The following is a 23,870-nucleotide window of genomic DNA, read 5'->3' as shown; positions in this document are numbered from 1 at the left end:
TAGAAAGGAAAACTTGTTCTAATACCAACAACCAATCCGAATCAGGGTCCTAGTATCTGGGTACTAGTGCTATTACATATGCTTATGAATGAGCTTAAATAATTAGAAGTATAACTCTCACTTCAAATGAAAAAGTGACAGTGTTGCTGTTTCACGTCTCTAACAGACCTTGATAATACTGACACTCATTTTTTGATGCTTGTAGGACTCTCTTATTTCAGATTTTGTAGTCTGCATACTTCCAAAAAGTATCTGATCTAAAAAAAGACTTGAAAGTGTAAAATGTAAAAATGCCAAGAGTCCTGGGAGGCCGAAGCGGGTGGATCACATGAGGTCAGGAGTTCGAGGCCAGCCTGGCCAACATGGTGAAACCTCGTCTCTACTAAAAATACAAAACAAACAAACAAACAAAAAGTAGCGGGCATGGTGGTACACGCCTGTAATCCCAGCTACTTGGAAGGCTGAGGAAGGAGAATTGCTTGAACCCAGGAGGCAAAAATTGCAGTGAGCCAAGATCATGCCATTGCACTCTAGCCTGGGCGACAGAGCAAGACTCTGTCTCAAAATAAATAAATAAATAAATAAATAAATAAATAAGTAAAATAAAATAAAATTCCAAGAGTCGTTCTTTCTTTAATTGTGTCTCTTTAACAATATTTGAGCACGTGTTCAAATATGGTAGTACACTACCTCATAAACAATTTGGTTATTAACGTTGTAGCAAATATTACAGTTAATTTTAAAAGCTTTTTACGTTTAGAAAGTCTGAAGGGCAGTCTCTTCTGCCTTTAATAAGGCAGACCCTCTAATATAGCATATAGTTTCTTATCTCTAGTGTGTTTGGCCCTTTAATATTGACATAAACTTTGAATTAAGGGTAACAAAAGCCTTAATATTAATAAAGATGATGACGAATATGAATGTGAAATTTTTGCACATACAGTATATTGAAAACATATAGTCTAGTCAATGGGCATTAGGAAATGAAAATATGATGTGTAGATTAATTTGTAACAGATGGAAGACACACAAAAGAGATTAAGTTCTACATCAAATTATACAAACTAAAAATTAGACAACATTTATTGGTTTTTATTTATAAATAACGAAATGTTCAGCACAAACAATTTAGATTCAAATATTTAAGCCAGGAAAAGCTCAGAAGTTTTTAACTTATTTCCTCAAAATTATGTTTTATAAGGAATTTCCTGATGTATTGAAATATGACTCCTCTTTCTGCCATTCATTCTATGTTCTTAAGGGTTCTTGATAAGACAGAGTCCTTGAGGGGAAAAAGAGAGATTTTTGAAATAAGCATCAATTGCAGTCAAGTGTTAATTACAATCTTAGCCTTTCAATTTTTCATATAATGAGTCATTGTTTTTATTAAGTACTAATAAGAATAAATGATCTTACTTAGTAAATAATACCACCAGTTCCCTTTTAAAAACTCAATATTATTTACTACACTACTCACCATTTTTTAAATATTTTCTACTTGTTTACCTTTTTCTCTTAAAAGTGAGAAATTCACACTGTACCAAAACATTTAAACAGCATATAAAATTTTTTCCACCCTGATGTTACCACAATTAGATATAAAAATAAAAATTTTTCCCACTATTGTGTGTCTTTTAAATATTTTTTTACTAGAGTGATCAAAGCATCTAAAAAGCTGACTTTATGTAGTTCATACAGTTCATTGTTTGCATTTTTTAAAACAGGACCACATGCACTTTGCCACTACTTATATTTTTAATATTCTTAGTTGAACAAAAAATATAATTTCCATTTTTTATATATAGTGTCTTCAAAAAGGGTTAAAATTCTGATCCTACAAAATGGTTTACATTATTTTATTATACTTTTTTTAACATTTCTCTAAGAAAATAGTTAAATTATTTCCTGTAAGTAGCAGAGGATATATTTTTTTAAACTGTCATATGAGGAAACACTTTAGTATGTAATTTCCAAAAGTTACACAAAAATGTGGTCCTGAAAATAAATACCATATTTTCCAATCTTTATTAGTAGTGCTTGAACTTATATTGAGAAGTAGGAGAAAGTGTGATTTTGTCCTTATCACAGAACATATAGGTTAATTTTTGCACATTTAAATATTGCACTTATAAATTGATTTATTTTTCCATTTGCCGAAGTGTCACAAATATCAAATGGCAAATGTTGCTTTCACTTCAGACAATTCAGAAGGCCTGTTGAATTGATTACCACTTCCAGTTGTTTGTTTGGTGTAAAAAAAATGAAGAAAATATTATCATTTTTCCTTTGCAATTGCCATAAAGTATGAGTGGTACAGAACGTAACATTTCTGAAATGTTGAATAACAATCTGACCAAAAAAAAACAATCTGACCAAAAAAAAAAAAAACTTCTTACCTTTGTCTTGGAATACATCTTGGATATTTTAACTGCCCTCTGTCACATTGCATTCTAAGTATAGATCCAGTAACATATAATTCAGCTGGATAAGTATCTCCTCTACAAATAAACTCAATATATTCACCATGCAAAATATGTGGTCTGTTGTCAAAATCCCATTTCAGAAGTAAATTATTCTTTTCCATTTCAGCAAAAGATAATGTGCATGGCTCTAGGAACAACAATTAAAAAAAAAGAAAGAAAAAGAAGAAATCTATCTTGTTACATCTTGGTACGAACAGGAATCATTGTGTTGCCTACTCATGAGGACCTTAAAATTCTCAGGCCTAAGAGCAGCAAGTCAGTTAATCAGAATTAATATTTGAGTCAGAAAATATGTTTAAATCTCACAGAAAACAGTGAGCCATTTCTCTCTGTGGTCCTGGATTTGGAGAAAAGGTATTTTCTGCCAGTCACTTAGTTTTATGTCATTAGCTTTTTCAAAGATAGCAAACAAACAAAAAGGTATTTTGGGGGAAGCATTGACAGTTACTAATGGTCATTGACATCATGCTCTTTTCCCTTTTCCTTCTTTCAGAAAGTTCAAATAAAATTCTCATGAGACAAATTATTAATTGCTGTATAAATAACATTTTATGGAAATGTAGATTCTCAACACTGACCCGAGCTTTATAACCTCATGCCATCCAAAATGGTTGACAGTTATTTCTCTTTAAAATTTCTAGTTAAGATATATAAGACTGGATTAAGACGTTTTAAATTCTAAGCATATAAAGTATAATTGTGTCCTTTCCCATGTATAATAAACAAAAGAGAACAGTAAAGTATGTATTAAAATACACAAAAAACCTCTTCAATTTTTTTACAGAATAAAAACATTAATATTTCTAAAATATCAAATATCAAATTATTTCAGAAAATGGGATTTCTTATGTCCTTATTTGTCTCCTGGATGACCTAGCATTAAGGAATAACTTCTGAGACAGGTAAAAAGGTCCAGAGTTGCTAATATGGCATATCAATCGTATACTTGTAGTACATTAACAAACTTATTTACAGTATGCCCTCCCTGATTGCCTGCAGGGGATACATTTCAAGAGCCCCAGTGCATGCCTGAAACCACAGATAATGCCAAACCCTATTGTCATTCTTTTGGAACACGTTTCTGTTCATGTCTTCTGCCCACAAATTTAATGCCTCTTCCACCTCAACTAAACATTTATTATGCACTGTGGCTTGTAACTTTTGCAGTTTGAGGTGCAACAACAAAACTAGCATGGATTTCTTTTTCCTTCTTCACACTTTCATAGACAGAAGACTCATTGTTACCGTGAATCTTAGCAACCTCAGCATACATTTATTTTTCCTTTCTTTTTAAGTTAAGAATTTCCACCCTTTCACTTAAAGGAAGCACTCTACAGCTTCTTTTTAGCATATCTGGGGCAGGAAGGATGGAATGGCATGAGATTTTATTATACTACTCAGTGCATAATTTAAAATTTATAAGTTGTTTATTTCTGAAATTTTCAATTTAACATTTTCAGACTGCAGTTTACAGCAGGTAACTGAAACCACAGAAAGTGAAACCGCAGCTGAGAGTACTGTGTTCAGTTACTTTTTTCAACAACTGCTTATTAAATGCCTATGTGTCAAACATTATGCTGGAAGTGCTACAGGTGATAAAAATGAACAAGAATTATTACACTCATTACAAAATAGTTGTGAAAATGAAGTCAAATAGCACTATAATTTAGGATGTCACTGTTCTACAAAACATGAGATTTAAATTAAAATAAATTTAAAAGTTGATTCATTGACCTTTAACTTTCAGCTATGACAGAGTAGATTATATCAAACCAGCACTTCTATTAAGAACCAGAAAATCTGAAAAACAGGAAGCATTTCAAGGTATCAGAAAACCTCCAAGGAACTTAGTCAAGGAAGTAAATTTCTGGAAAAAATGTATTCACGTGAGTTCAACATCTATGTGAGGCTGGGCGCGGTAACTCACACCTATAATCCCAGCACTTTGGGAGGCCAAGGCGGGCTGATCATCTGAGGTCAGGAGTTTGAGACCAGCCTGGCCAACATGGCAAAACCCCATCACAAAAAAAAAAAAAAAAAAAAAAAATCCGGGCATGGTGGCATGCGCCTGTAATCCCAGCTACTTGGGAAAGCTGAGGCAGAAGAATCTCTTGAACCTGGAAGGTGGAGGTTGCAGTGAGCAGGGATCGTGCCACTGCACTCCAGCCTGGGCGACAGAAGGAGATTGTCTAAAAAAAAAAAAAAAAAATCCTATGTGCTATTTTTTCCCTTGAGGTGTTTGTTGACTCTAAGTCTGACCTGAGAGGTTAGATGATAGAGAGTGGTCAGCATAGGCATAGAGCCAGCAGAACATTTGAAAATCTCATGGAGTTGAAGACAGGAAAATGAGAATTTCGGTAAACCCAAGCAGCCAGAACTTGAAAAATAAAGAACTTAGAAGGATAGGAATTGTAGAGATATAAGCTTGAGGCTCTGCACTAGCTTTTCCCTAAGGTACTGCTTATCCTTGACTTGTATAGAGGCATAGGATGAGAAGCCAAGCAGAAAGTAAATAAAAAGTTACAGTGGGCATTTGGCAGTCTCCCAGTAATATCAGAGACAGTCAAGGAGAAAAAGCTTTAATACACACAACAAACTCTCTGTGAAGAGACCTGGAGAGTTACAGTCTGTGAGAAAAGGCAAACAGAGGTCTGAAAACAAACAGAGAGAAAGCTTTATTTCTAATTGTATTAAAACCAACTGCCTGTACCCTAATCATCAGCCAGAGGATGAGATGAGTCTTCTTTGGAGTAAGTTGACATCATCCAAACCTCCTGAAATTTTCCAAGTATAATATTTGAAATTCCATCAACTGTTAACAAAAATATCAAGAATTTGGGGCTAGAAAATAGATCCAGATATTGGAGTTTGCAGACAAGCCTTAATAAAAAGTATGAATTATATGTTCAAGAAGTTGATGTTAAGCTAGGATCTTTCATCAGATAACTCAAATCTACAAAAAGAAAATATGAAATAGAAATGCAAAGATAATAACTGAAATTGAGAACGCAAAAGATGAGTTTAAAGCAGTTTGGATACATCTAAAGAAAGGATTATTAAACTAGAAGAAAATTACCAAATTGAAACAAAGAAATGATACAATGAGAAAATTACCAAAAAATTACTACAGTGAAACAAGAAGAAAATGAGAGAAAATATAGATTTAAAGAGACAACGGCATAGCAAAAATACGTAATATATGTAATATGGCATCACAGAAGAGGTGAGAAATGTACATTTTAAAAGAGATTAGCCAAACATTTCTAAAACCCATGAAAGATATCAAGTACATCAAGATTCAAGGAATGCTACTAACTTGAAGAACAAAATGTACAAAGAAGCCCACATCTAGGCCAACATAAATTATTTGCTGAGATTAAAAACAAAGAGAAATGTTAAAAAACCGCAGAGAAAAAAAGATACATTACCTTCAAAAAAGTACCATTAACAATGGCATTTGATTATTTAACAAAAATTATAAAAACCAGAAAAGGATGAAATGACACTTGTTTTTCGTTTTTTGGTTGTTGTTTTTTTTTTTTTTTGAGACGGAGTCTGGCTCTATTGCCCAGGCTGGAGTGCAGTGGTGCGATCTCGGCTCACTGCAAGCTCTGCCTCCCAGGTTCACGCCATTCTCCTACCTCAGCCTCCCAAGTAGCTGGGACTACAGGAGCCCACCACCACGCCCGGCTAATTTTTTTGTATTTTTAGTAGAGACGGGGTTTCACCATGTTAGCCAGGATGGTTTCGATCTCCTGACCTTGTGATCTACCTGCCTTGGCCTCCCAAAGTGCTGGGATTACAGGCGTGAGCCACCGCGCCCAGCCAAAATGACACATTTTTAAAGCACTGAAAGAAAATAAGGGCTAGGCTATAATTCTGTATCAGGCAAAAATATCCTTCAAAATTGAATGAAAATAAAGACATTTGTAGACTTAAAGAAAAAAAAACCTGAGAAAATAATAAAAAAAAATAGTTTTCAAGCAAAGTAAAATTATCCCAGTGAGAAACAGAGAAAAATAGGAAAAGATGAGGAGAAAATGCATTGATAAATATATAGGTAAATCTAAAAGAATATTGTTGGACAAAATAATGTCAATCATATCTTTCGGATTTAAAATATACATAGAATTAAAATACACGATATAGTAGTACAAACAGTTGGAAGAGTAAATAAAGTGGTTTAAAGTCCTAGAGAAGTGGTAAAAGTTCTAATATATATTGGATTGAATTAATAAACATTGTATGATATAATCTCTATGATAACGGTTAAGAAAAAAATGACAGGAAAGTATAATTAACAAGCTAAGGGAGGAAGAAATAGTTTAACAAAAAATAGATTTATCCATAAGAAAGTAAAAATATATTTAAAAAGAAAAAATAATAGATAACAGGCTGGGCAACATGGCTTACTCCTATAATTCAGCACTTCGGAAGGCCAAAGAGGGAGGATCACTTGAGCCCAGGATTTCAAGACCACCCTGGGCAACATAAGGCGACTCTATCTCCACTAAAAATAAAAATAAAAACAATAGCTGGGTGTGGTGGCACACTCCCTGTCTCTATTAAAAAAAAATTAAAAATTAGTTAGGTGTGGTAGTGCACAACTGTGGTCCCAGCCACTCAAAAGGCTGAGGTGAGAGGTCATTTAAGCCTGAGGTCAAGGCACTCCGGCCTGGGCAACAAATGAGATCCTGTCTCTCTCTATATATCTGTCTATCTATCTATCAATAGACCAGCCTAAGCAACATAAGGAGATTTTATCACCCTAAAAAAATGAAAATAAAAAAATAGCTGGGTGTGGTGGCACACACCCTGTCTCTATAAAAAATTATATATAAAATATATATACATTTCTAGATGTGTCTACATAGATACAGAGATATTGAGAGAGACAGAGAAAGTCTCATTGTGTTGCCCAGGCTAGAGTTCCTTAGAAACAAATCTCTCCCTCTCTCTTTCTTTCTCTCTCTCTCTCTCTCTATATATATATATATACACATATGAGTTAGTTCCAAGATGGCCGAATAGGAACAGCTCCGGACTGCAGCTCCCAGGGAGATCAATGCAGAAGACAGGTGATATATGCATTTCCAACTGAGGTACCTGGTTCATCTCACTCGGACTGGTTGCACAGTGGGTGCAGCCCATGGAGGGTGAGGTGAAGCAGGGCGGAGCGCTGCCTCCCCAGGAAGTGCAAGGGGTCAGGCGATTTCCCTTTCCTAGCCAAGGGATGCCATGACAGACTGTGCCTGGAGAAATGGTACACTCCTGACCAAATACTGTGCTTTTCCCAAGGTCTTAGCCACCGGCAGACCAGGAGATACCCTCCCTTGCCTGGCTCAGCAGGTTCCATGCCCACGGAGCCTTGATCACTGCTAGCTCAGCAGTCTGAGATCAACCTGTGACACGACAGCGTTACGGGGGGAGGGTCGTCCACCATTGCTGAGGCTTGAGTAGCTCACAGTGTAAACAAAGTGGCCGGGAAGCTCGAACTGGGCAGAGCCCACCACAGCTCAGCAAGGCCTACTGCCTCTCTAGATTCCAACTCTGGTGGCAAGGCATAACAGAACAAAAGGCAGCAGACAGCTTCTGCAGACTTACACGTCCCTGTCTGACAACTCTGAAGAGAGCAGTAGTTTTTTCAGCACAGCATTAGAGCTCTGAGAACATACAGACTGCCTCCTCAAGTGGGTCCCTGACCCTGTGTAGCCTGACTGGGAGACACCTCCCAGAAGGTGCTGACAGACACCTCAAATAGGTGGGAGCCCTTCTGAGATGAAGCTTCCAGAGGAAGGATCAGGCAGCAATATTTCAATATTTGCTGTTCTGCAGCCTCTGCTGGTAATACCCAGGCAAACAGGGTCTGGAGTGGACCTCCAGCAAGCTCCAACAGACCTGCAGCTGAGGGGCATGACTATTAGAAAGAAAACTAACAAACAAAAAGAAATAGCAACAACATAAACAAAAAGGACACCCACACCAAAACCCCATCTGTAGGTCAACAACCAAAGACCAAAGGTAGATAAAACCACAAGGATGGGGAGAAACTGGAGCAGAAAAGTGGAAAATTCCAAAGCCAGAATGCCTCTTCTCCTCCAAAGGATCGCAGCTCCTCGCCAGCAAGAGAACAAAACTGGATGGAGAATGAGTTTGACGAGTTGACAGAAGTAGTCTTCAGAAGGTCAGTAATAACAAACTTCTCCAAGCTAAAGGAGCATATCCTAACCCATAGCAAGGAAGCTAAAAACCTTAAAAAAAGACTAGATGAAAGGCTAACTAGAAAAACAGTGTAGAGAAGACTTTAAATGACCTGAGGGAGCTGAAAACCACAGCAAGAGAACTTCGTGATGCATGTACAAGCTTCAACAGCTGATTCCATCAAGTGGAAGAAAGGATATCAGTGATTGAAGATCGAATTAATGAAATACAGTGAGAAAACAAGATTAGAGAAAAAAGGGTGAAAATAAATGAGCAAAGCCTCCAAGAAATATGGGACTATGTGAAAAGACCAAATATACCAGAAAGTGACGGGGAGAATGGAACCAAGTTGGAAAACACTCTTCAGGATATTATCTAGGAGAACTTCCCTAACCTAGCAAGGTAGGCCAACATTCAAATTTAAGAAATACAGAGAACACCACAAAGCTACTCCTCGAGAAGAGCAACCCCAAGACACATAATTGTCAGATTCACCAAGGTTGAAATGAAGGAAAAATGTTAAGGGCAGCCAGAGAGAAAGGCCGGGTTACCCACAAAGGGAAGCCCATCAGACTAACAGCAGATCTCTCAGCAGAAACCCTATAAGCCAGAAGAGAGTGGGGGCCAACATTCAACATTCTTAAAGAAAAGAATTTTCAACCCAGAATCTCATATTCAACCAAAGTAAGCTTCATAAGTGAAGGAGAAATAAAATCCTTTACAGACAAGCAAATGCTGACAGATTTTGTCACCACCAGGCCTGCCTTACAAGAGCTCCTGAAGGAAGCACTAAACACAGAAAGGAACAACTGGTACCACCCACTGCAAAAACATGCCAAATTGTAAAGACCATCAACACTATGAGAAACGGCATCAATTAATGGGCAAAATAACCAGCTAACATTATAATGACAGGATCAATTCACACATAACAATATTAACCTTAAATGTAAATGGGCTAAATGCCCCAATTAAAAGACACAAGCTGGCAAATTGGATAAAGAGTCAAGACCCATTGGTGTGCTGTATTCCGGAGACCCATCTAACATGCAAAGACACACATAGGCTCAAAATAAAGGGACAGAGGAAGATCTACCAAACAAATGGAAAGCAAAAAAAAAAAAAAAAAAGAAAAAGCGGGGGTTGCAATCCTTATCTCTGATAAAACAGACTTTAAACCAACAAAGATCAAAAGAGAAAAGACGCCACTACATAATGGTAAAGGGATCAATTCAACAAGAAAAGCTAACTATCCTAAATATATATGCACCCAATACAGGAGCACCCAGGTTCATAAAGCAAGTCCTTAGAGACCTGCAAAGAGATTTAGACTCCCACACAATAATAATGGGAGACTTTAACACCCCACTGTCAATATTAGACAGATCAACGAGACAGAAGGTTAATAAGAATATCCAGGACTTGAACTCAGCTCTGGACCAAGCAGACCTAATGGACATCTGCATACCTCTCCACTCCAAATCAACAGAATATAAATTCTTCTCAGCACCACACTGCACTTATTCCAAAATTGACCACATAACTGGAAGTAAAACACTCTTCAGCAAATGAAAAAGAACAGAGATCACAACAAACTGTCTCTCAGACCACAGTGCAATCAAATTAGAACTCAGGATTAAGAAACTCACTCAAAACTGCACAACTACATGGAAACTGAACAGCCTACTCCTGAATGACTACTAGATAAATAACAAAATGAAAGCAGAAATAAAGATGTTCTTTGAACCCAATGAGGACAAAAACACTACCTACCAGAATTTCTGGGACACATTTAAAGCAGCGTGTAGAGGGAAATTTATAGCACTAAATGCCCACAAGAGAAAGCAGGAAAGATCTAAAATTGACACCCTAACATCACAATTAAAGAACTAGAGAAGCAAGAGCAAACACATTCAAACGCTAGCAGAAGGCAAGAAATTACTAAGATCAGAGCAGAACTGAAGGAAATAGAGACACAAAAAATCCCTTCAAAAAAATCAATGAATCCAGGAACTGTTGTTTTTTTTTTTAAGATCAACAAACTAGGTAGACTGAAAGCAAGACTAATAAAGAAGAAAAGAGAGAAGAATCAAATAGATGCAATAAAATATAATAAAGGGAATATCACCACCAATCCCACAGAAATACGGACTACCATCAGAGAATACTATAAACACCTATATGCAAATAAACTAGAAAATCTAGAAGAAATGGACAAATTCCTGGACACATACACCCTCCCAAGACTAAACAAGGAAGAAGTTGGATGTCTGAATAGACCAATAACAGGGTCTGAAATTGAGGCAATAATTAATAGCCTACAAATCAAAAAAAGCCCAGGACCAGATGGATTCACAGCTGAATTCTACCAAAGGTACAAAGAGGAGCTGGTACCATTTCTTCTGAAACTATTCCAATCAATAGAAAAAGAGATAATCCTCCCTAATTCATTTAATGAAATCAGCATCATCCTGATATCAAAGCCTGGCAGAGACACAACAAAAAGAAGAGAATTTAGACCAGTATTCCTGATGAACATTGATGTGAAAATCCTCAATAAAATACTGGCAAACCAAATCCAGTAGCACATCAAAAAGCTTATCCACCACGATCAAGATGGCTTCATCCCTGGAATGGAATGCTGGTTCAACATACACAAATCAATAAACGTAATCCATGACATAAACAGGACGAATGACAAAAACCACATGATTATCTCAATAGATTCAGAAAAAGCCTTCAACAAAATTCAACAGCCCTTCATGCTAAAAACTCTCAATAAACAAGGTACTGAGGGAATGTACCTCAAAATAATGTGAGCTGTTCATGACAAACCCACACCCAATATCTTACTGAATGGGCAAAAACTGCAAGCATTCCCTTTGAAAATTGGCACAAGACAGGGATGCCCTCTCTCACCATTCCTATTCAACATAATGTTGGAAGTTCTGGCCAGGGCAATCTGTCAAGAGAAAGAAATAAATGGTATTCAATTAGGAAAAGAGGAATTCAAATTGTCCCTGTTTGCAGATAATATGATTATATATTTGGAAAACCCCATCGTCTCAGCCCAAAATCTCCTTAAGCTGATAAACAATTTCAGCAAAGTCTCAGGATACAAAATCAATGGCAAAAATCACAAGCATTCCTATACATCAATAATAGACAAACAGAGAGCCAAATTATGAGTGAACCCCCATTCACAATTACTTCAGAGAGAATAAAATACCTAGGAATCCAACTTACAAGGGATGTGAAGGACCTCTTCAAGAACTACAAACCACTGCTCAATGAAATAAAAGAGGACACAAACAAATGGAAGAACATTCCATGCTCATGGATAGGAAGAATCAATATCCTGAAAACAGCCATACTGCTCAAGGTAATTTATAGATTCAATGTTATCCCCATTAAGCTACCATTGACTTTCTTCACAGAATTGGACAAAACTACTTTAAAGTTCATATGGAACCAAAAAAGAGCCCACATTGCCAAGACAATCCTAAGCAAAAAGAACAAAGCTGGAGGCATCAGGCTACCTGACTTCAAACTATACTACAAGGCTACAGTAACCAAAACAGCATGATACTGGTGCCAAAACAGATATATAGACCAATGGAACAGAACAGAGGCCTAAGAAATAACGCCACACATCTACAACCATCTGATGTTTGACAAACCTGACAAAAACAAGAAATGGGAAATGATTTCCTATTTCGTAAATGGTGTTGGGAAAACTGGCTAGCCATATGTAGAAAGCTGAAACTGGATCCCTTCCTTACACCTTATACAAAAATCAATTCAAGATGGATTAAAGACTTAAATGTTAGACCTAAAACCATAAAAACCCTAGAAGAAAACCTAGGCATTACCATTCAGGACATAGGCATGGGCAAGGACTTCATGTCTAAAACACCAAAAGCAATGGCAACAAAAGCCAAAATTGACAAATGGGATCTAATTAAACTAAAGAGCTTCTGCACAGCAAAGGAAACTACCATCAGAGTGAACAGGCAACCTACAAAATGGGAGAAAATTTTCGCAACCTACTCATCTGACAAAGGGCTAATATCCAGAATCTACAATGAACTCCAACAAATTTACAAGAAAAAAACAAACAACCCCATCAAAAAGTGGGCGAAGGACATGAACAGACACTTCTCAAAAGAAGACATTTATGCAGCCAAAAAACACATGAAAAAATGCTCACCATCACTGGCCATCAGAGAAATGCAAATCAAAACCACAATGAGATACCATCTCACACCAGTTAGAATGGCAATCATTAAAAAGTCAGGAAACAACAGGTGCTGGAGAGGATGTGGAGAAATAGGAACACTTTTACACTGTTGGTGGGACTGTAAACTAGTTCAACCCTTGTGGAAGTCAGTGTGGCGATTCCTCAGGGATCTAGAACTAGAAATTCCATTCGACCCAGCCATCCCATTACTGGGTATATACCCAAAGGACTATAAATCATGCTGCTATAAAGACACATGCACACGTATGTTTATTGCCGCATTATTCACAATAGCAAAGACTTGGAACCAACCCAAATGTCCACCAATGATAGACTGGATTAAGAAAATGTGGCACATATACACCATGGAATACTATGCAGCCATAAAAAATGATGAGTTCATGTCCTTTGTAGGGACATGGATGAAATTGGAAATCATCATTCTCAGTAAACTATCGCAAGAACAAAAAACCAAACACCGTATATTCTCACTCATAGGTGGGAATTGAACAATGAGAACACATGGACACAGGAAGGGGAACATCACACTTCGGGGACTGTTGTGGGGTGGGGGGAGGGGGGAGGGATAGCATTGGGAGATATACCTAATGCTAGATGACGAGTTGGTGGGTGCAGCGCACCAGCATGGCACATGTATACATATGTAACTTACCTGCACATTGCGCACATGTACCATAAAACCTAAAGTATAATAATAATAATAATAATAATAAAAGAAAAAAAATGTGATTAAAAAAAAAAAAAGTATTTATAACAACACATAGAGGTGAATTATCAAAGGTTTTACTTATGAGAATGGGAAACAAATAAAGATATCCACTACCTCTTCCATTCAACATTGTACCGAAGTCCTAGCCAGTGAAAGAAGATAAGAGAAGTAAATAAAAGTCAGAATTGGAAATAAAAAATATTCTTATTATTTACAGATATGCTATTTCATGCCTCTGAGGGCCTTAGTAAATGTTGTTACTCTTACTAGGATGCCTTGCTAATAAAACATTAACTTGCTTCATCTTTCCTTATTGAGTTGTCCATTTCTTTATTTCCTCATTGTTTTCTATTATACATGTTTCCCTAATGTTTTCTATTATAGTACCAATCACAATGAATGATAATTGTTAAACTTTACTCACACCACTATGGCTTATTCGACTTATAGCCCCATACCAACCTGATGTGTGGTTTGTCTTTAATAAATATGTATTACAACAAACTGAACTATAGTTATTTATGATCTAGAGGAAAGAATAGAAACCAGTGATAAAATAACACAAATGTAGCAAATTTAGCATTATATTAGTGTTATGTTAACTCAAAAATGACGGCAAATTAAAAATATATAGTTTTACTTTTTTAGAGGTATATTTAGTAGTACATACCTAAACACAATGGTGGTGTAGTCCACATTCCCTCTAAACAATAGGCCTCCCTAGATCCTTGTAGGAAATGGTGATCAAAACATCTGTATTCTACTGAAGAGCCATTTTCATAGGTGTCTACTATTGAACTAATAATGACTCCATGTTGAATAAGAGGAGGAGATGTGCACATTCCTTTAGATTCTGCAAAAGTAAGTTTTAAAGTATACAATAAATTGCTATAATGAACATCCAGTACTTTATAAGTGCTACAGAAATAAATTGAGACATATAATATAAAGGCTTTTTTTTTTTTTTCAAAGACAGAGTCTCGCTCTGTCGCCCAGGCTGGAGTATGGTGGCATGATCATGACTCACTGCAACCTCTGCCTCCCAGGCTCAAGTGATCGTCCTGTCTCAGCCTCCCAACTAGTTGGGACTACAGGTGCATTTTTCTTTTCTAGAGACAGGGTCTCACTATGTTGCTCAGGTTGGTCTTGAATTCCTGGGCTCAAGAAATCTGCCCACCTTGGCCTCCCAAAGTGCTGAGATTACAGGCGTGAGCCACTGCACCTAGCCATAAAGGCATTTTTTAGGCAGTTCTCAAATATTTTTAAAATATTGAAGATATTTCTGCAATAATATTATACCATACGATTTATTTTTATAATTAGAATCCCATGTTATAGTGTTTACACACATATTTAAAACTATGAGAGTATTAACAATCATGATTTTATTTCTCCCTAAGTGTATGGGGTTTTTCTAGAAGCCATGCTTTCTGTATATATTATCTTCCTTTTCTTCCTTATTAAAAGTAATAGTCCCTATAGCCAGGGAGTACTGAGACAATGGGTCTCCAGAAAGCCCTAAGTAGAGCAATGCTTTACAGTGTTTGTTGTTGAGTGCTCACAAGAAGGTGATCAATTCTCTGATAGTCTGACAACATTTATAAAACCTCTTGATTTTTTCCCTTCATAAAATTGACTTATTGGAATTAAAAGATGTCAGCATGGCCATCCTATATAGGTATATATGCTGATTGAAATTTGGAAGTTGGATCACTCCTCTCAACTTTATAGATTGAAGATGATGGTGGTGAATTGGGGTCACAGGTATAAATTTTCTCTAAAGATCAGCGATGTTGAGCTTTTTCTCATATGTTTCTTAGCCACATAAATGTCTTCTTTTGAGAAGTGACTGTTCATATCCTTTGCCTACTTTTTGATGGTGGTGTTTTTTTCTTGTAAATATGTGTTATGTTCCATGTAGATTCTGGATATTAGACCTTTGTCAGATGGTCAGATTGCAAAAATTTCCTCCCATTCTGTAAGTTTCCTGTTCACTCTGATGATAGTTTCTTTTGCTGTGCAGAAGCTCTTTAGGTTAATTAGATCTCATTTGTCAGTTTTGGCTCTCAATTGCAATTGCTTTTGGCATTTTCATCATGAAGTATTTGCCCATGCCTATGTCCTGAATGGTATTGCCTAGGTTTTCTTCTAGAGTTTTTATGGTTTGAGGTTTTTACATTTAAATCTTTAATCCATCGTGAGTTAATTTTTCTATAAGGTGTAATCACAATGAGACACCATTTCACACCAGTCAGAATGGCAATTATTAAAAAGCCAAGAAACAACAGATGCTGGCAAGGCTGGGGAGAAATAGGAATGCTTTTACACTGTTGATGGGAATGTAAATTAGTTCAACCATTGTGGAAGACAGTGTGGTGATTCCTCAAGGATCTAGAACCAGAAATACAATTTGATGCAGCAATTCCATTACTGGAATTGCAAGCCACCATTGCACACATATACCTATGTAACAAACCTGCACATTCTGCACTTGTATCTCAGAACTCAAAAGTAAAATAAAATAAAATAAAACAAAATTAAAAAGAATAATAATAAGAAGAAAAATAGCAACAAAATATAAATAAATTTTCAACCCAGGTAGCAGATATTGGTCAAGTAAAGATACTTGCAGAGAACATTATTATTTTACCTTTTCTAGTACATAAAGGATATTTCACTTCTCCTCTGTTGCACTGCACAGATAATTCAGACAATGGGGTTAATGGAGATAAGTCATATCCCTGTTTACATACAAAATCTATTAAATCTCCATGTAAGACTTTCCCTTCATATTTCCATTTCATCTCTATGTTATTTCTGTTCATGTAATCCACATTAACAGTACATGGCTCTGAAAAACAAAATGCTCTTTTAAATTCTTTACTTGTCTGACAAATAGAAAAGTGATAGTTTTTAAAACAAAAATTATGATAAGTATCAAAAGCAATATTTTATAATTGAAATCATAATTAAGGCTTCTCACACACATATATACATATAAGAAAATATATACTTTATTACTGTCAAATGAATCTATACATTATTGTCATAAACTAAAACCATTTAATTTAAACATCAAAAATACTATTTAAGGGCATCAATCAGTTAGATTAATAGTAATTTTCTTTCTATAAAATAAAAACCTTGAACTACCATGTAGAAAATAATAGAAATCCTGCTAATGAATAAAACCAAGACTCCTGCTCCCATGGAGCTTACCTTCTAACTGTGAGAAACACCTACAATACATAATAAATATAATAAAGACATGAATTATATGATTTGTGGCTGATATGGTTTGGCTGTGTGCCTACCCAAATCTCATCTTGAATTATAGCTCCCATAATTCCCACATGTCATGGGAGGAACCTGGTCAGAGGTAATTGAATCCTGGGGTGGGTCTTTCCCCTGCTGTTCTCATTACAGTGAATAAGTCTCATGAGATCTGATGGTTTTATAAAGGGGAGTTTCCCTGCACATGCTCTCTTGCTTGCCACCTTGTAAGACGTTACTTGCTTCTCCTTTGTCTTCCGCCATGATTGTGAGGCCTCCCCAGCCATGTGGAACTGTGAGTGCATTAAATCTCCTTCCTTTATAAATTACCCAGTCTCAGATACGTCTTTATTAGCAGCATGAGAACAGACTAACACAGTGGCCATCTTTAAACTACAGCATAAGATAAATTGGATGAAAAAAAGAATACTGGAGCGGGAGGGGGTAACAAAAGAGCTAGGTGAAGAGAAGTTGCACTTTTCAGTAAGGTGATTAGGGTAGGCCTAAATATGAAGTAAAAAAGCTTGAAGGAGACTTTGCACAAAAGCTTGAAGGAGACTGAGTGAACCATGTCATTTTCTTACAGAGGAGTGTCCCAAGCAAAGGGAACAACCAGTGCAAAGGCCCTGAAGTGAGAGCATCCTTGGCTCGTTTGTGGAAGAGTAAGGAGACCAGAAAGACTGGAGTGATTAGAGCAGGGAAGAGAGTATGGAGAGGTTAGAGAGACTCTTAATGTCTGGAATAATAATTCCTGCAGAGAAAATTCTATGCTTTATCATGCTGTTGTGAATTTGTACTGATAGCCTTTCCAGTTTCAATAGTTACCAAGATATACAAAGCCCCTTTCTCTTGCCCTGATAACAATGATTAATCTTCATTTGGTATTTGCTTTGATTCATTAGGACCAAACCTAACTCTCTTGAGGCAGTTGTTCCAGATATAGAATGATGTATTTCCTTAAATGTTGTTATTTCCTTATGAGCTTGTTTCATTACCAGCTTTGCCATAAATATTTTAATATAGTCTTTGTCCTTAGAGATTACTATATCTCCACCCAATGCAATATCAATCAAAGCATCAAAAACTTAATATCAAAAACATTTATAAAAATATGAAAGAAATAGCAAAATTCTATGTAAATATGTATCTGTATCTGAATTTGAATGGGAACAGCCTCCTAAGAATTACTTGAAAGGCAGAAACTACTAACAAAATGTTAAAAGAGTTCAAGACTTAAAACATACACTTATATATACTTAAAAACACTATAAATAAAAAGAAATTAAAAATAATTGCAATAAACATGATTCTCAATTGGATAAAATAATTTATATAGATATAGATCTTATAAGTATGAAAAATGGCTAAACTATGAATAATTAATTCATGAAAAAAAGTGTGGCTACTAAAAAGTTAAAAAATTCCAAATTCATTAATTCTTAAATAAATCAAATTAAAATAATTGTGCTTGCCTGCTTAACAAAAAATGTCAAGATTAAAATATTCAAAGTTAACAAAGATTAGGACAATTACTACTTTAATTCACCTATGGTAGGGTTAACAAAGCAGAACAAACTTTCTGATAGACAATTTGGCAATTAATAGAAAAAGAAATAAAATTCCTGATCTCATGATAATTATTTTTAACAAAAATAAATATGTTTAACATGTACAAAGATTTACTTGAAAGTGTACTGTTTAGAATACAAAAATGTTGAACACTAAACATCCATCAATAAACTGGTTAAATTACATATATATATCTGCATTATGGAATACTACGCAGCCATTAAAGTATATATTGTAGAAGTATGACAAACCATGTTTACAATATATTTTGAGTGAAAAAATCTAAGATATATACCTCTGCATCATATCATAGCATTTCTGTGGAGTGTGTACGTGTGTGTGTGTGTGTGTGTGTGTGTAAAACATTTAGAAGACCATTTATTATCTAAGTCATTAGCAAACACTTTTATATAATCAACAAGATGTAACAAATGTGTCCATTCAAATGAGGATGTGGTGGTAAAAAGCTGTTAGCAATATACTCTACCAAGGAAAGAATAGGATAATTATTCTTCTCGAAATGACATTCTGAGGGCAATACAAGCAGAGATATTGAGGGCTGTATACCAGGGAGGGAATTTCAGCTAGGAGAAAGACAACCCAAAAAGTAATTGGTCGCAAAAATGTTAATATACTTAATGCCATTGAATTGTACGCTTAAAAATAGCTACAGTGGTAAATTTTATGTTACGTGTATTTTACTACAATAGAAAAAATACACTAATATTTTAGGGACTTTCTACTTAAAGAAATGAGAGGGAAAACACTTGTGAAAAAAACATTTATACAAAATCATCATTTTCATGATATAAAACACTGTAAGAAAATCACATAAAAGTACAAACGTAGACATTCCATGTGTTCTCTTTCTTACCCAAGCAAACAGGTGGGGTTGACCATTTTCCTTGTTCGCAACGAGATATTTTTGATCCCCTTAGTAAGTAATATTCATTGCATCTATATTCCACTGAGGATCCTGTTGCATAGCTTGCCAATAACCCATCTGCAACAGCCCCATTCATTACAACAGGAGGATGCTTACAATTCTCATTATTTTCTAAGAAAAGAGGTTGTTTTAAAATTAATATGAGCTCATAACAATATACTATAGTAACTCATACTACAGTGTCTCGATATTTGTATTATATAATTTAGGACAATTGTTTTATAAATTCATTACAAATATGAAAAATGTTTTTCAGCTCAAATATTTTTAAAATTTGCTAAGCAAGAGTTGACAGCAAATATGTTACCTAAAAACTATACGTATTTTTCTCTTTTCTCGATTGTGAAGGAATTATGATATAAACATTTCTTAAACCTATAGAATGAGAAACCGTTCTTCAACCTAAAGATTACGGTCAATTCTAAAATTGCTCTTTGGCATTACCCCACTTTTATTTTCTTCTTTTTCATTCCTCTTCATCTCAAGTCTCAATCGACCCATGAAGGAAATACTCATTTTTTTTCCTCTTTTTGATATCTTTCTCTCACTTTGTCTATTTCTTTAGCATCCTTCATCGCTTTTGTCTTATTTAATAAATATCCTAGATAAACATGTGTGTGGAGATCTTGCTGTGATCTGATTAAGAAATGAGATAGATGACAGGAAGAGTAGCCCCCAGGAATGATAGTGTAGCCTGGTGTGCCCTTCAGTAAAATGAAAGACCAGGGACATGTCTTAGAAGGGCATAAGGTTCAGAATGGCCAGATGCAAAATATCAGCAGGACTTACCCAAGGTCAGGAACAGAATGCACTACCCTAACTTTGCAGGACATATGGAGAGAAGAAATAGATAATGCTTATGGCCAGTCACTCAATCCACCATGCCCTTATTTACTTATCTAATGAAGCACATCGTCATTTATGTGTTGTCATTTAGAACTTACAGGTCATGGCATGACACAGATCAGATAACCGTGCTTAGCACTAGTGTTCAAATTTTTTTTTTTTTTAGAATTTTTTACATTGACTTAAATTCAATAGATGGCTACACATACATGCACACACACATGCATACATGCAAAGCAGAAGAGTAGGTGCTGTAGCAATGTGTTTCTAATTTGCCTAAGCTGTGGTCTTTTCCTAGGAATATGCAGATTAAAGTAACAGAATGGAAAATTTTACACCATAAGTTTAGCTACTGATGGCAAATGTAGCATACATACCAACACACTCAGGAGGAAGTGTCCATTTTCCACGATTACAAGTTATCTCATTCGATCCATGGAGAAGGTAGCCGCTTTTACATGCATATGTCACTTTATCCCCATTGTTATAAATCTTAGAGTGTAAATTTGCTGCACCATTTTCAATGAAGGGTGGTTCCTCACAAGCTACCTTCTCCTGTCCTTCTGAAAAGGTACAGTTGAAAGAGAACTGACCATTTAGCTACACATGCAGATTTCATTTTAGCAAAGCTTCTTCAAGGTGTTACTAACCAATGCATTTTGGAGGTTCTGTCCATTTTCCATCTTCACAACGTATTTCTTCTGACCCATGGATCTCAAAATTAAGTTCACATTCTATATGAACTATTTCTCCGTGACGATAAGTTGTTGAATGTGTCTGAATTTTGGAGTTTATGGGCAGAGGTGGAGGAGGACATCTGTTTCTTCTTCCTTATGGAAAAAAAAAATCAGCACTTTTAGTCATATAATTACAAAAAAAAATAAAAATTAAATAAAAATGTTCATTGTGTCAAGCATCATAGAGAGAATGGCAGACTGATTCTAGGAGCATTCCTTTGATCCCCACCTCCTGATGTTAACTTCCTTGTGTGATACTGCTTTCCATGAGTAGGACCTGTGACTTGCTTCTAGCCCGCAAAATACAGCAAAGGTGATGGATTAGTACGTGATTATGTACACATAATTATGTAACATCAGATTTTAACGCCATTCTTGCCAAGAGACTCTCTCCTTGCTGGTTTTGAAGAAACAAGAGGCTGCATCATGAGCTTCCAAAGCAGAAGGGCTGCAAGGCAAGGGGCAGAGGGCTGCCTTCAGTTAACAGCCACAAGAAACAGAGGCTCTCAGTTCAGCAGTCTGCAAAGCACTGAATGCTGCCAATAACTACAGTGAGTATGGAAGAAGTCTGCCGAGTCAAGCCTCAGATGAGACTGCAGTCCAGCTAACATCTTGATTGCAGCTTTGTTAGCCATGGATGCAAGGAGCCAGTTAAGCCGCACCCAGACTCCCAACCTACACACTATGGGAAATAATATCTTTGTGTTGTTTTAAGCTGCTGAGTTTGTGGTGACATTGTTATGCACCAATAGAATGCTAAAGTAGCAGGCATTTTACATTCATTACCTCCTTTAGTCCTAAAATATCTTTATTAAGTAGGAACTCTTATTTCTCCCACGTTATAGACAAATTAAAACTTACGAAGTAAATAAATTAATAGCATGCAACAGATCTATTCTTGAACCCACGTCTGTCTAAATTAAAGTCTCCTACTCTAAAATACTGACCACACTACTTTCCTATTGCTGCGTTGATGAATTACAATTTAGTGGCTTAAAAGAGCACAAATTTATCCTCCTACAGTCCTAGAGGCCGGAAGTCCAGAGTCAGTTTCACTGGACTAAAATCGAGATATCAGGAGAGCTGCGTTCCTGCTGGAGGCTTTGGAGGAGAATCGGCTACTTTGCCTTTTCTAGCTTCTTGAAATTACCTGTAATCCTTGGCTCACAACCCCTTCCTCAAAACATTTCAACCTGGGGCTTCCGTTGTCACATCTCCTGCTTCCTCTTCTGTAATCAATCTCCCTCTGCCTCCCTTTTATAAAAGTATTTGTGATTATATTTAGAGTCTGGATAGATAATTCCAGATAATATTCCTACCTTAAGATTGTTAACCTCAAAGTGTCTTTTACCGTGTAAGATAATGTTTAGTGGTTCCCAGTATTAGAATGTGGCTACATTTTGGGAGGAGTAAGAGAGATATAATTCAGCCCACAGCACTGCCTATTGCATGCCTAATGAGTATTTACCGGAAAAAACAGGCATGTTGTCATGCTAGCTAATTTGGAAGAGGAGAGGGGTATAAAAGGCCCTAAGTAGGTTTGCCATTTATTTTTGAAATAGCACTTTGAGAGGCCGAGGCAGGCTGATCACCTGAGGTCAGGAGTTCAAGAGCAGCCTGACCAACATGGCAAAACCCTGTTTCTACTAAAAACACAAAAAAATTAGCTGGGCATGGTGGCCGATGCCTGTAGTCCCAGCTACTCAGGAGGCTGAGGCAGGAGAATCACTTGAACCTGGGAGGTGGAGGTTGCAGTGAGCTGAGATCGTGCCACTGCACTCTACCTTAGGCAACACAGCAGGACTCCATCTCAAAAAAAAAAAAAAAAGGAATAATATGCTTTAAAAAAATCTGCTTACAAAATCTACTTCTCTACTACTATACCAAGGATGTAGAGCACGAATGAAAAATCATAAAATCTTTAAAGTTACTGTACAGTACATTTAGAGAGTTATGATAGTTCTGGCAATCCCATTGCATACCCATGGTCAGAGCCCTCATTTGTTTCCCCTAGCACCTGTTCCAAATCTTCACCACTTTCTTCCAAGTTCTACCTTCATGTCTTTCACCTGCCTGTCAATAGACATTATATCCCATATTACAGAAAATAAAAAATGACTATCAAACCCTTTGCCTCACCCTATCCTCCCAATCCTCAAACTCCCACTCATCTCTTAAGAGCCAATTTAAATATTATCCATCACTTCTGTGAATGCTATTCCACAGCATACAAATCAGAATCTCTAATGTTTATTCCTGCACTTTGTACCTGAGTTGATTGTACCATTTGTCACATTATAGCAATAATTTTTTTCATATCTGCAATTATTGTTTTCATATCTTCTGCTAGATAGGACCCTCCTCATATTAAATTGTAGGTGTGTTTAAATAACTATGGATGTCTTCTGACAGGTAATTGCATTACCTGTTTGGACACTTCCAGTAATAGAAATGTGACCATAGATATTACATTTTTGGGCAGCTTTTACTAGATGACCTCTTTTCCCATTTTCACTTCTGGGTATTATTCTTCTGCTTTTCCTGCTTCCTCTGCTTTCTACCTCACTATTTTGGATATTAATTTTTACATCTGGAAATATGTGGCAAATTAAGAGAAAGTATCCTTGCAAAGCTGCCAGGTTGGGGTAATTAGGTCTAATAATTCCCAATAAGAAAAGTTATTCATTATAATAAGGGATTTAAAATGTATAGTAGATATTTTAAAATAATAAATTTAAAAGATACAGTCATTTACAAACTAATACAAAACAAGATTTATTCAGGTGGGATATATTAAAGATTGCTGAAAATAGCACTGATTTAAAAGATAATATTTATTTTAAAA

General features: G+C 36.1%; 1 protein-coding gene across 2 annotated transcripts in view; it reads right to left on the bottom strand.

Annotated features, from left to right (window-relative positions):
* Positions 1-613: 613 nt before the first annotated feature.
* The window catches only part of F13B (coagulation factor XIII B chain), a 30,285-nt gene continuing 7,028 nt past the window's right edge, over positions 614-23,870 (bottom strand). The window contains exons 6-12 of one of the 2 annotated variants that reach the window (XM_054452181.1): positions 20,939-21,118; positions 20,666-20,851; positions 19,371-19,553; positions 16,305-16,505; positions 14,325-14,507; positions 2,397-2,610; positions 614-1,282 (exon numbers count right to left, since the gene is read on the bottom strand). In XM_054452181.1, coding sequence (XP_054308156.1) covers positions 1,249-1,282; positions 2,397-2,610; positions 14,325-14,507; positions 16,305-16,505; positions 19,371-19,553; positions 20,666-20,851; positions 20,939-21,118 — 1,181 coding nt within the window. In that variant the 3' untranslated portion in view covers positions 614-1,248. The remainder of the gene's footprint in view (positions 1,283-2,396; positions 2,611-14,324; positions 14,508-16,304; positions 16,506-19,370; positions 19,554-20,665; positions 20,852-20,938; positions 21,119-23,870) is intronic. The other variant, XM_054452190.1, reaches the window with a different exon arrangement.

Source organism: Pongo pygmaeus, chromosome 1, assembly GCF_028885625.2.
Source record: "Pongo pygmaeus isolate AG05252 chromosome 1, NHGRI_mPonPyg2-v2.0_pri, whole genome shotgun sequence".
In the NCBI taxonomy this organism is placed as follows: Eukaryota; Metazoa; Chordata; class Mammalia; order Primates; family Hominidae; genus Pongo; species Pongo pygmaeus.
The sequence above is the reverse complement of the archived record's forward strand: the minus strand, read 5'-3'. Positions and strand labels throughout refer to the sequence as shown.